A 14,950-nucleotide genomic window follows, 5' to 3' on the forward strand; every position below is an offset into this window, starting at 1 on the left:
TGTATATGTATATATATTATATGTAAATATATATATATATCTATGTGTGTGTGTGTGTATTGTATATGTAAAAAATTCTTAGTTTTATTACTAATTTTATGATATATATATATATTATGTGTATTTATATATATGTATGTATCTATATATATATATATATGTGTGTGTGTGTGTGTGTGTGTGTGTGTGTGTTGTGTGTATATATTATTATATATATGTATATATATACATTGAAGTATATATATATATATTTATTTATGTATGTATAGATATATATATGTGTGTGTGTGTGTGTGTGCCTATTCGAGTATATATTGATATATTGATATATGTATGTATGGACATAAAATGAGTTTAGAGTATATATATAGGATAGTTTTATTGTTACATCATGATGATGTACTTCCATTTAAATTTATTTTTTAAGGTTCAAAATGGGCTTCTTTATCTACGCACATGTATATGTATATGTTTGTTGCAGTTAAAATCTGGTAGTTCTACTTCCAATAAAGTTAGCGCACATTTAGTTAGTGTATGATTCTGATACCAGTCAGTTACCGGAATATTTCTGCATCCATTCCCGAGATATAGGGTGATTGTTTAGTATGTTGATTCTAAGGTATAATCCTTCATCGAGATATAGGCACTGCCATAGCCCAAGTCCCTACCGCTCTCGTGGTCCTTCAATGTAGCACAAGTTTTCCCAATTCCTCAATATCTCTCACAGGTCCAAAAGCTCAAGGCCAAAGCGTATGGAAAGAAAGAGAAGGGCAACGACTACTACAAAGAAGGTAGGGGCGCAAGTAGCACTGTCTTCATTGGCACCAATACTCTACCATATATTTTTGGCTGTGGTTGTATTGTGACTGTTGTTATATGGAAATGCGGTTTGTTATATTACATGACTGTTGTTATATAATACGGCTATCATTATACTGCATGGCTGTTGTATCCCTCATTGAATGTATATAGAGTCCATCCTGTGTCTGCAGCGTCCGTTACCTGCATCTGTTGCCTATTCTGGTCACCCAGTCACTATACTAGCATAGCACAGTATATGATCCATATATATTCATATATATATATATATAGGGAACGCCAGGTGGCACTTCTCCGCTCTGTCTTCCACATGAATGTAGTACCGGATTCATTGTTACGCTTGTGCTATATGTATCTCCCATTCCTTGCCCTTCCTCCAGTAGCCAGCAACCAGTATCCCGTGACCACGCATTACGTTTCTCGGGTCTGTGTGGCTGTGACATCCATACAGCTACTATCACATATTCGATACTCACACCTCTGCGCCTATTCCCTATTCTCACTCTAACTCGTTTATCTGTCATCTGCGGTCGGTTGTCCGTACCAGGCCACTACGCCCGAGCCATTCAGTCCTATACCGATGCGATTGACTACGATTCCACTGAGTGCACCTACTATTCCAACCGTGCCATGGCGTACCTCAAAGTGGGCGAGTGGGAACGTGTGGTAGAAGACTGTGATACGGCCCTGTCGGTAAGTTAAGTGTGTTGCAAACAGCTTACCCAACCCTTGTTACTGTGGGTGTGGGTGTCACGCACATGACTGTAGTGTGATCCATGGAGCCCTGTCGGTCAGTTAAGTGTGTTGCTAAGAGCTTGTCCAGCCCTTGTTACTGTGGGTGTGGGTGTCATACACATGACCGTAATGTGATCTATGGAGCCCTGTCGGTAAGTTAAGTGTGTTGCAAACGGCTTACCCAACCCTTGTTACTGTGGGTGTGGGTATCATGCACATGACTGTAGTGTGATCCATGGAGCCCTGTCGGTCAGTTAAGTGTGTTGCTAAGAGCTTGCCCAACCCTTGTTACTGTGGGTGTGGGTGTCATGCACATGACTGTAGTGTGGTCCATTGAGCCCTGTCAGTCAATTAGGTGTGTTGCAAACGGTTTACCCGACCCTTGTTGCTGTGTTTGCGGGTGTCATGGACATGAACGTAATGTGATCCATTGATCCCTGTCGGTCAGTTAAGTGTGCTGTAGACCGCTTACCCGACCCTGGTTATTGTGGGTGTGGGTGTCATGCACATGACCGTAGTGTGATCTATAGGGCGTGTGCATAAGCGTGAAATGGGTCGGTGTTCGGGACATCTAAGCCTTTTTTTTCATTTACTCGATATTACATATGGGCGAGTGCGTGTTTAAGTTCTTGCTCGCCATTGACCACTTTATTTACCGGCTGATAAAAACCATATGGCGTTATATATATATATATTCTGAATCAATCGAATACTTGTCACTCGAGTGTCTATAGCGGTCGTGCTATAGCAGCATTACGCTACACATTGCCCAGTGTATTATTCGTCCATTTGCGCGGCCCATATCACTTCACCACTACTTTCTCTCGGCTGAGTGTGGAAGTGACGTTTTCGTGGTGTGGTAGATTTTAGGTGTTCAGTAGCGTCGCCAAACCGGGTTTAGGGTTTAAAGTTTGCTGTGGTCGATACGGTTTAGAGTATGAGATACGTTTCACCTGACCTACACTGTCAGGGCTCTGTTCGGCCAGTACGTCGGCCTGGCTTTACCTCTGGTGCAATTGCCTACACTCGGCGATCTTTGTCGTTGCGATGTTTTCCGAATCCCATTTTGATAGTTCCCAAACCCCATCATCGATACTACATCTACAGCCTTACTTGTTTTTTATTATACACTAACGTGAATGTCCCGACTCGATACTTCCCATACCATACACGATGCTAAGTCTACAGCCCTTCCTGTTTCTATAACTAGATTGACCCAAAGAATGTGAAGGCACTGATGCGACGAGCGACATCCCGCACAGCCACTGGCGCTGATGAACTGGCCATAGCCGACTTCCGAGCAGTTCTAAAAATAGAACCCACCAACACCCAGGCCAAGTCGGCGCTCGAGAAACTGTCCGCGCCAATTGGCAGCATTAGCAGAAAGACGGGGCCCACCGTACCACATGCAGGTACAAGTGTTAGTGGGACTGATGTTAAGGCTGGGGCTGAGGCTGGGGAGAGGAGAGGCACAGATAAAACAGGCGGGACAGTGGAGAGTTTGGATATGAGTGCGGAAGCCAGTGCCACGGCCGACCAAATAGTGAAGGAAATCGGGCAGAAATTGGGGTTGAAGGGCAAGAGCCAGAAGGAGCAGAACAAGAAACAGGCGGAGAGTGTGCCCAAGAAAACGCTTATCGAGGTGGTCGGTGAGACGGCTAGAGAAGGATCTGACGGTGTATCTCCCAGTGATAAGGCCGGTGGGAATAAACAGGCGGCCAACAGTAGAGTGGATGAGAAGAAAGTGGAGATCTTGGACGATCCGGTGGTAGGGGATGTGGGTGAGAGGGGCTTGAGTTGGGATAGACACTCACACCAACAGGACACGAGCAAGCGTGAGATGACAGACATGGGAGGAGAAGAAGGCCATGCACACTCTGCAAGTCCTGGCACTAAGGAGATACCTGTGCTCAAGTCCAGTCTAAAATCGACACAGCACGTGAGCCCGAAAAAGCGGGTTCAGGGTGCAGCTTTGTCCTCTAGTGATAAGGCGAAGCACGTGGTGTTCGATACATCGAAGAATTGCGTGCGAGTGGATAACCCAGAGGTTGACGAGCAAATGGTACCGAGCATTTCGGAGGGAGAGATGGGCACTGGTGTGTCTAAGAAGAGTCAGGTGAGAACGAGGGGCATACCAAAAGTAGGTGCAAGCAATTCGGAGAGGGAAGGCGGTATACCTAGTGTAGGTACAACTAGAGGGGCCACAAAGGGGGCGATGGTCGGTAGAGATAAGACTGCCCTGAACACTGACACAGACACGGTAGGCCGTGGCGACCGACCGGTTGTACCGAGTGTCGGGGCTCAGTGGAGTGCTTCGACCAAGATGTCACGGGCAAACAAGGCCTCAGGGGAAGGCGAGCAAGCACATGGCGAGACACACCACGAGGATACGGAGAGTGCGAGTATTCCAAGCCCCACATCATCACCCCAGCAAACGACACCAGAGGTACAAAGCAAACAGTCAGGCCTCTCCGGTACACAAACATCGGCTGAGACGGGTAGAGGTTCTGGTACTGTGCACGTGGGTGCTGGTGCTGGTAGTGAACACGTGGTCGTGCGAGCGCCTCAGAATGCCGTGGAATTCGAGCGCGCGTGGAAGGAGGCCAAAAATGCTATATATATGCGGTACGCGCTGCTTCAGAGCATCGGTACCGAACTGTACGCGCGCGTTTTCTCCACGTGCATGGATGAGGCGTTTGTGGCCAGCGTGCTGGATGTGCTGAGCACGTGCTACAAACGGGATCACGTGGCGGTATACCCCGTACTGGTGGGGCTGAGTGGGGTGCCGCGGTTCAGTTTGGCGGTGATGTTTATGAGCACGGCGCATAGTCAGATGCTCGAGGGGCTGTTGGAGTATGTGAGGGCGGAGGAGAGTGTGGGTGAGGCCCAGTTTGCTGCTCTGAAGAAGGCGTATGCTTGAAGGTCCAAGACGGTGAGGACGACAGTGAGGGTGTTGGAGCGATGCTCTGCACATACGGGCGCGTTGGCGATGGTCAGTGCATCTGGTTAAGATACAATACACTAGCGGCCTCAACATTCTACCGCCCTCTGGGACCTTCATGGTTGATGGTGCGGCGCAAAATTCGGTACTTTTTGAGTTGCGATAGTACGTATTTACGTATAGATCGGAAGCGTGAGATCGTGGAGATGGCGCGCGCTGAAGACCACAAGGGGCAAAGCACAAGATGTTGCTAGGCACACAATACATGGAGTGCGTGTGTTCGCCAACACACACATCACTGCGAACGTCTTAGTATATGAAGTTTGTGGGGCCCATAAGGCATGGTTGTCACTGGTCAATTGCACGTGTACGGTCGATTAAACAAGTAGTTTACGTTACTGTTCGTTGCTAGAAGCAAGTATCTTGTGAACCGAGCAGAACCAGTTTTGTTTAGGCACTACACTGCCATCGCAAGGTTGTGACTCTTGCATGGGTTGGAAATTCGCTTTCAAGTGTGCAGTCACGAATAAATTGGCCCCGAGGCTGCAAAACTTGTTTACTTCTCCTCTGAGTTATAACCTGGCTGCAGGGGTTCATTCCCTCTGGCATTCAGTGCATATTTTACTTCCATGGCCAAGCAGTGGACCAAATAGCCCGTTATGCTTAGTCCTTCATTGCAATCTAACCTCCCTTTGAAACGATTGCGAGCCAGACAAGTTTAGTGCGAACTATATGCGTATAACTATTGAATACACTTGCTCATGTGCGTTTCGGCCAGTATGACCAGCAAGTCGAAATTCTAAAACAAACGTTGATATTTATTTTATTATTATATAATTTAACACGCACAACATATCGTGGATAGTATAGTGGCTAGTATCTCCGCCTGTCACGCGGAAGACCCGGGTTCAATTCCCGGTTCGCGAATTTTTCTCCTAGATTTTTCATTTGGTAACTCACGTCCAAGATTAATTGTCGAGGTATCTATTGTGAACAAAATGGCCACCCACAATATAGAACTAGGAATTTCAGTGTTATGGGACGATTCGCGTAGCGCGATTTAAAGTTTCTTGCAGAAATTTTTTTTGCGCGTTGCCAGGTATCGAAGATTCGTTCCCGGACGATAGACAACTTCATATTTGACTATGTTTGATATGGACCTACCTATAAGTAAGTAAACGCTGTGACATCGCACTTGGAAACGACCATGAGAAGAAGGCGGTAGAAGATGGCCAATGTTTAACCTTTCGAATAGATTTCACAAAAACTGGCAAAGGTGGACCTCGTTGTTCAAATATCGGATTATATTTAACTCTTTTTATTTTTGTGAAAAGCTCGTTTTGAATACGGTGAGGCCCATACCTAAGTAAACTTTTTAACTTAAAGAGACGAATATTATCAATTCGAATTGTATATATACATATGTATGCGAAGTATGAAGAATCTGCGCTTTCATCGCTTCTTTGCAAAGTCAAACATACAGTTTTGGAAAGGGATCGGTTCAGTGTATACTAGAATAACGACATCCACCGTCCACTGACTCAACTCTTCTCATCGAAAGGAGAATTTCTTTTCTATTTCGTGATATCACAGAAAGTGTGTACTACTTAATATATCATTAGTTCACATTTTGAATGGAGATTATTTTGCATTTTTATCTGATTGAATCGTAGAATCGCGCGAGTCTGTCTACGAGCAAGAAATACTGGATAGTTGTGGCGCCGTTGTCGTACACCGAGGCATAGGTTTTGATTGGTAGAAATCAGAAAAGAACGCGCTGCAAAGCACATGATATATAGCGACGATGCTTATTTACACGCACATTCGTACGCAACGCGTACAAGTGCACGTACGAAACATAGGTGCACTCCGCTCTTTGGTTTTAATTAACTATGTGCAAAAACGTCTGCCTGAATGCCTATATCAAATCGGATGCATATTTGCATGTGTACGCATACTTTTTATAAAACTTCCCCAAGATCCAATTCACAAATAAAGTTTGCTCGCTGGATACATATACATATTTCCAACGGTCAAAATGTTAACTAGGATACTGTCCAAAAATAATCATGCACCGGTGGCTTTAGAAATTGTTCGGTAGAACATGGTCAAGGTATGAAATATCTATGATCAACTAGCGTTATAAAAAAGGTATAGCTGTCTTATAATATACAGTATCCAGTAATATTAAGTAGTACGAGGAATAGACGGTACATAGCTTTGTTTATTTGTACATGATCTCAAATTAGCCTATAAAGATCGCTTCTGGATCGGGGTTGAGTCCGTTCTGTATGCTAACTTCGCATTATTCTCATCTTTTGGCGACGGTTCTGTGACTTGAATGTCCCAGGTTGACAGTTTCTAAATATCGCTATTGAGAGACTTCATGAATAAACGTAATTCTACATACGTTAATATCGGTAAACATTATCGGTGAGAGAGAATTTTGGGGCTCATTCTCAAATTGATCTATTTATAGGTGGGTCAGCCGCGAGCGCGTGAAAGGAATTTGAAATTTGTTCTCCAGTAGTTCTATGTATAGGTGGGTCACCGGCCAGCCCGAGAGTACGTGACAGAGGAAGTCTAGAAATGTATCATTGTTTATGCATAAACTTTCTCATACTGATCATATGACTTTTTACTCTGGCCAACCTGAGTGATTGACCATTAGTACAGACACCATCAGTACATATCAGAAGGTGAGATCATTAAAAAGTACGTATGAACACACAGATAAATTTGTACTCTATTTGAAGTCTACCACTCTGGACGAAAAAAACTTAAAAACTCTGTTTCCGTTTTAGGGTCAACAAAACCTGTGCCATTTGATATCGATACCGCCCTCCCGACGCAGGCAATCGATGAAGGGGCTGCAACATCTTAACGGATTCTCACCTATCTTCTGATCTGACCGTATACAGTACTCGCCATGGACCCCGTATTTGAAAACACGGGTCCTTTCCATTCAAAACATAGTCATGTTGGTTATTGAACATGGTCCAGCCAATCTAACGTTCCCATCGATGCTACTCGCCATCATAACAAACGGAGTGGATATTTGCTTCAGACCTCCTAGCGCATACCAGGCCACATCTGAGTAGCACAGTTGCTACGATAGTCTGGATGTCGTAGGTTTTTTAATAGGACAATGTTTCAATTTGTTTATCAAAATTGGTGGGTGTTTTATATTCAACCCGGCTACATGCGTTGATCCTGCATTTGCACTTGCGTGTACCACGCTACTAGTCGAACAAATACTGTAGATTGTGGACCTGAGGTGGCGCAGCAGTTTGGCGGATTTAGATATCGTGTTGTAGCTCAATTTATCTGGTGCACACTTACCTGTCGAATTTACCCAGAGACAGCTCTCTGTCTGAGCCAGAGAGGCTTGTTTTGGAAAATTGTACTACAAAGCCTTTAGCAGGATTGATAGCTCATAGTTGGTAATAGTGAAAGGGGAACGTTAGGGATTGAGATCCGAGAGTGGGCAAGCTGAACGCTACGTCGTAAGTGAATATGTCTCTATGCCAGGCCCTCCATGAGTACCCAAGGTCCAAAAAACTTGCTTCGTTCGTGAATGAGAGGTGCCCGGATTAAAGGAGCGAACAATGTCTTGAATGAGTGGGTGCAACGCGCATCATCTGGATGTGAGTTGGGGATCCAAGCCAGGCGGATAATTGCTGTTCGAAAGGTGGCTTTGCAAAGGACTAAACAAACCCCGCGCATATTAGCATACTGATAGAATATTGGCACTTGGCCAATGTAATATTTTATAACCCCATTCGTCCCGGTTTACAAAAATATCCTTTTGTACCGAAACCCACTCAATAATTGATAATAGCTTTGACTGGAAATGTAAAGATAAGAGAAGCTAGCTTAAATAGCTTAAGACCACGCATGTTAAACGTATCACTTCGTTCACAAGTCAGTATAGAAATATGTGACAGGCTTATTTGATGGTTGTCGTCCGTTAATGAACAAACAACGTTGTCCCATATAGATAGTTTTAGGCGCAGACACGAGTTTTATTGCACACAACTTCATAAGAGATTGTACTCGATCAAAGTTTCTAACTATTTCTATTAAATTTATGGGCTACATTCCAAAGACTACTACAATCGTATGGGTTACGATTTTTTTTTTAAATTGATGGTAGTCTTCGATGGGTATCGTGTGGATAGCAAAACGAACCGTGAGAGGGTAATGGCACCTATAAAAGAAAATATAAATATATGAGGTATGGATGTTCAATATTCATGTGCATGTTTATACATAATTTTTTTGTGAGTGCATATGTTCCGTTTGCGAGGGCTTCATACTCGGTGTGATATAATGTGTTCTTTATCATTTGGTATATTGTACAGAAATCAAGCATCTGACAATCGATGGGTTTGGTGCATCGAAGGCCTGTATAAAGGATGTCGTAACGATTTTTAAGATATGCTTATTCAATTGTGTATAGACAAAGACATTGAGTAAATGTAGCTCCCATGGAAGCAGAGCAAGAAATGGGTTTCGTACATAGAAGGCCTGTAAGGATGTCTTAGCGATTTTCAACAGATGCTTATTCAATTGTGTATAACCAACGACATTGAGTATATGGTAGCTCCTATGGAGTAGAGCAAGAAATGCGTTTGGTACAAGGAAGACCTTTGAGGATATTTTAGCGTTTATCAACATTGAAGTATCGGAGATGATAACTATATAGTGCTTGGGTGAGATAAGATAATCATAGGTAAGTTGTGAAAGAGCGGCATAGCTGAAACTGTAATGTCGAAAATGAGCTGGCCAGACCCGATCTCTGCGATGATAAAGATAATAGTAAGCATTTTCTATTGCAAGTACAGTTTAAACAGCAATATGTAGAAATGAGCAAAGAGGTGTTATTCTGCCCTTGGCTTGAATGGCATCATAAACATGTGAATGACCTTTTGACAGGAGAATCGGGTTCCATGTACAAATGGAAAAGTGTAGAGAAAGCGCAAGAGCTTTTTCGACCGGTGTTTGTGATTGATGTCGATAAGACAATAAATTTGAAGAACGGGTTTGTAGGCGTATGTGGTGTAGATCTACTGCATCTGGATATAGTATTGATATGTTTTTTTTGTTTTGTTATTTCGACTATTGCAAGGAGACAAATACTACATTTTGCAGACAGTGTCATCAAAGAACACCTTTTTTTTATCACTTCGCACTTCCATGACGAGGACAAAGTGGATATCGCTTATGTGCTTTGGTATTCGCTACTCACCTTGGGGGTGTCGTTGGAGTATAAAGATAGGTCTATCACCAATAAAATTGTCAGCTGCTAGTACTGAATATGAAATAACGTCATTCAGTAATATGCTCAGTCAGCCCTAAGGCAGTCCGCTGAGCAACGAAGTATCGATATAGCGCAGCGATTTAGTTGGCGACTATCCTTCACACAACTGGTGGGATTCTAAAATGATTGACTATCTTGAAGCACTGACTGTATTGCTCGCAGCTAGCTGAGCGTGTTGTGGATGGTGGTGGATAGTGACTCGGTGATCAAGTCATTTGGTGCCAAATCACGCACACACAGCGAGACGCAAGAAAGATAAAACCGATCGGTTGTAAACCTGCAGACTGGGTATGTCAAATCAAACGACGCTTCCCACAGGAAGGGTAGAAAGCAAATGTAGATCAATGGTGAAATGTCACTCAACTATAGGCACGATAAAATGAATATAGTGTGTGTTGTTGTAGTAAACAAAGATAGGGCTACTGATACCTGGTTTCTGGTTATGGTCGAGGATACAAACTGTTGTTTAGTGCTACTCGCCAAGAGTGGTAGAATAACCACAGACGATGGAATGGGTACGATCACATCACTCAAGATCTCACCCTGCCAAAACCATACTAATTGTGTACATATTAAAGCTGTGTTAGGGCTTATTATAGAGCTTGGGGATCCGTGTAGTACTTGAGGACAATATAAATGGTCAGAAAGACCAAAGACAAGAAAGTTTAACCCTAACCAGACGCGAATACTCCAGCCCGACAGTTTGAGGACCAAAGTAAGGACTTCTCTTGTGCCGTAAATCGATCGCGATGAAACCCACTACATTGAACACGCGTGGGGAAGTTGAAGGAGGAGATGAGGGACGAAGAAAATGAATTATTTGCAAACTATAGAGTACCAAGCTAGCGTACTTCAAGCTGGAAAAAAAACATCGTGAGGCCTGGAAGTTGACCAAGTTAAGGACTGGCTTAGCGATATGTGATATGGCATCAAGCACATCATTGTAGTAAAAATCATTGCTTTATTAATAAACTCGCTTCTAAATACTAAATCACTTTCATATCATCTTCAATATTCAAAGTAGCGCCATTCGTACGCAAGGCTTATCCGGCATCCGCCGAGCTACTTGAGCTTCGTGGTCAGCAAGGTCTATTCTACCAAGTGTGTAGTTTAATCCTCCAAAGCCTTCATAATTTCGCAATGTCTCCATAATGCGCTCGATAGTCATTAGCTCCTATCGATGTCGTGATCGGCCTGTGAACGTTCTTCGATGAACGCAAACTGCTTTTGCTGCCACTTGCTAGGCGTACCTATACAGATACCGAGTTTTTCTAGCTCATATCTGTCATTAAAGCCTTTGTCATATATATACACAACCTAGGTACATATACAGATACCGAGCTTTTCTAGCTCATATCTGTCATTAAAGCCTTTGTCATATATATACACAACTTATGTACAACCATTTTCTGATGTCATTCTTGGTCCTTAGGCTTCCAAATTGGACATCCCATTGTCTGTTGCTGATCCGGGGAAATATTTCGGTACATAATGACCGCCACCGGATATTATTTTAAACGTCAGCGTCAAATATGATTTATAGTCACTAAAGTTAACACTTCAAGAGTGTACTTTGCCAACTGTTCGGCCAAGGGAAATGGTTGCCGATGTCGAAGTAAATGGCTGATAGCAAAAAAATAACTCTGAACTATCATTTACAAAAGAAGTCCTCGAGTGCTCCTTTCTCAATGCACTACGTACCCGTAAATTTGTATGTACATTTAGTTGAGCAATCTTATAGGGCCTGGGTATTGTGATTATCAACTGTTGTTAATTTCTTCATATTGGATAGCAAAAAATAACTTTCAACTATCATTTACTAAAAGACAGTCCTCGAGTGCTCCTTTCTCAATGCACTACGTACCCGTAAATTTGTATGTACATTTAGTTGAGCAATCTTATAGGGCCTGGGTATTGTGATTATCAACTGTTGTTAATTTCTTCATATTGAATATAGGAGTAATGTCATCTAGCTTATGAGACGTAAAATAGTCGTACACCATTGTTATTCAGTTGTTCGCTTAAGGCAGCTTTCATGGGTGCATTAATTTCACATTCTTCATGTGTTTTAACGTGTAGTACTGGTTCATTATTTTATATGTTGTCAAGGGTTTAACCTAGGCTTAGTATGCGCGCGCGTAAAATAAGTGTCGCTCATCTGCCGTTATTGCAGTGGTGCTTATGTACACGTAAAGGTGTTCTCTGACAATCAGCACACACTTTCTTAACTTAATCAATTAGCTTCGACGTCTGTTTAATGTCTTCAACCAGCCTACTGATCCATGCTGCAGCCACAAGATCATATGTTAGGTTTACACCATTTGAACTTCCACACTATCGCCGCGGACTTCCTCACTATCGATACATATGCATTTAGCATACGATATGTCAGTTCATATTAGAATGCAGCCGCAAGATCATATGTTAGGTATATACCATCTGAACCTTCCACACTATCGCCGCGGACTTCCTCACTATTGATACATATGCATTTAGCATACGACATGTCAGTTCAAATTGTGACGTAGCGTAGCTCTTGATCAGATTGCCACTGTCACTCCTTATACGGCAATGAAAGGTTTGGGAACTTATTCACAAGCAATGGAAGACAGTACCCTCCATCTCTAAAGCGTAGGTTAGTGTATTCAAAGTGCTCAGTGGTTGTAAAAGTATTGTCTGTCATGCCTACTCCACCTCTCGTAGCTAGTATTGTCACCATTTTTACCTCTATCGGCTCAAATCTGAATACCTCTATCCGACTACGTGTACGCTCCATTTTACTCTCGATCGTGTTGTATGTAGCAATACCTTTTGGTAAACATACTTTCCTATTTAAAATGTTCAGTCAATCCCGCACACCGCAGAAGCTTTTGCGAATAAAATACTCCTTTGTTTCAAGCTTCAACCTGACACCCCTGACCTTTCTGGTACACATAAACCAATTCTTATAACTAACATATTCTTTACACATCTATACATCCTAAATATTCCCGATCGGCTATTTATTGTCAGAACTAGTATTAAATATTGAGTATATTTTGTATAAACGGGACGTGTGCAGGTATTAGGCATTGAATTGGTCAAGTGCCATTATTTCATAACTTTGTGCTAATGCGCCTATACGATCTAATCCCACAAGTTTAAACGAACAATCCAGAAAACTTGGAATGCGCTTTCATCTCCTAGTCCTAACGTCAATATAAATTTGTTGCGACTTGAAGTGACATCCGTGGTGGAGTGGTGGGGAAAATTAACCGGTACATTTTATAGCTACAATCTACGTAGTAGCTAAATACGCATTGACATCGTGGAGAGAGAACACATTTCAACGTTTATTCCAAATATATCGTTGCGAACCTGTACTTTAAACAAATCAATTCGGCTATCCCATTGGCTCACGACCTTTAATGCCTTTAATTTAACGAGATTTTTAAATCGTTTAGACTCGCCCTTAGTGTATTCCAGTTTACGCTCTTGTTCTCATATGCAAATAAACAATAAATACTCATGCTCAACATTTGATAATACTTTTTATTGCATTTTACTTGTGTACAGTTTTTAAGTTGGTGTATTCCAGTTTACGCTCTCGTCCTCATATGCATATAAACAATAAATCCTTATGCTCAACATTTGATAATACTTTTTATTGCATTTTACTTGTGTACAGTTTTTAAGTTGGTGTATTCCAGTTTACGCTCTTGTTCTCATATGCATATATACAATAAATCCTTATGCTCAACATTTGCTAATACTTTTTATTGCATTTTACTTGTGTACAGTTTTTAAGTTGGTGTATTCCAGTTTACGCTCTTGTTCTCCTATGCATATAAACAATAAATCCATACGCTCAACAATTGTTAATACTTTTTTATTGCGTTATACGAAACACTGCCGTCAATCCACCAGCGGTAGGTAGATGAAGAAAACTCGCCCTACTATGTACAGCGTAGTGTTATTTCACAACACTATATTCCCGTACGTGTGTACTTCTCAATCCGTACGGGCCGAACTCGTGTGCATGTAGCTATAGACGACACAGCACTTCGACACTTCGCAGTTCGGTACTGGCGCTCGAGCACATGGCTGGCTGCAGCCCACAGATGTGCATACGAACACGTATACAAGCGCAAGCCTACAGGCAGACTATCAGGACCGTATCGGGCTCTTAGCGGTTTCCCTGTTTCCTGTCATTCTAGGCTGTATACGTTTGTACCCGTGGTCAAGTGGACTCATTCCGTATCACAGGTAGTTACTATACATAGTAGCTGGCTTGTTGTCAAGACTCATTCCGTATCACAGGTAGTTACTATACATAGTAGCTGCTTGTTGTCAAGTAAACTCATTCCGTATCGAAGGTAATTACTATACATAGTAGCTGCTTGTTGTCAAGTAAACTCTTCCGTTTCACAGGTAGTTACTATACATAGTAGCTGCTTGTTGTCAAGTAAACTCATTCCGTATCACAGGTAGTTCCTATACATAATAGCAGCTTGTTGTCAAGTAAGCTCATTCCGTATCGAAGGTAGTCACTATACATTATTAGCTGCTGTATTGGGTAACGTAGCTCATCCGTCGTCATTAGAGAGGGCTGGCAGATGAAACTTAAACTGCACCTGATTGCCACACGACGTACAGTTGGCGCCGCGGCCCAACTTTCTCTGTGCGTAAATTGATTGCGCAGGCAAACGGGGTATACAATGAGAGTGAATTAAAAAGATAACGTAAAAACGGAATCCACAATAGTTCGAATGAATTGATAAGACAACGTAAAAACGGAATCCATAGCAGTTCGAATGAATATTTAGGTCTAGGCGATCTCCTATTCACCTCTACGGCGAGAGATTGTATGTATCAATTCAGGTCATATCCAGTATTTGGGAATAGGTGAACATATCTATATATACGTACCGTTTCAAGTGCTTGCGATATGCTACTGAAGTAAGGATTGGTCGGGATACCATAAAAAACGTTTACCGAAGTAAACCGCAATGCAGAACATCAGTATGGACACACTTCTAAACGCATAAGATATATATATATACATACATACATACACACACACATACACACACACATATATATATATATATATATAAATACATATTTTATTATATATATACATATAATATATA

General features: G+C 42.2%; 1 protein-coding gene and 1 non-coding gene across 2 annotated transcripts; both read left to right on the plus strand.

The window, feature by feature from the left end:
• Positions 1-1,364: 1,364 nt before the first annotated feature.
• SARC_07291 (hypothetical protein) lies at positions 1,365-5,043 on the plus strand (the record flags this gene model as incomplete). The annotated part of the gene is made up of 2 exons (XM_014298772.1): positions 1,365-1,512; positions 2,765-5,043. Coding segments are annotated over 2 exons (1,858 nt in total), but the record flags the coding sequence as incomplete, so codon positions are not given.
• A 307-nt stretch (positions 5,044-5,350) lies between these two features.
• On the plus strand, positions 5,351-5,422 carry SARC_30155. The gene has a single exon. It is a non-coding gene; the product is annotated as a tRNA-Asp (tRNA).
• The last annotated feature ends 9,528 nt before the right edge of the window (positions 5,423-14,950 follow it).

Source organism: Sphaeroforma arctica, assembly GCF_001186125.1.
Source record: "Sphaeroforma arctica JP610 unplaced genomic scaffold supercont1.569, whole genome shotgun sequence".
Classification (NCBI taxonomy): domain Eukaryota; class Ichthyosporea; order Ichthyophonida; genus Sphaeroforma; species Sphaeroforma arctica.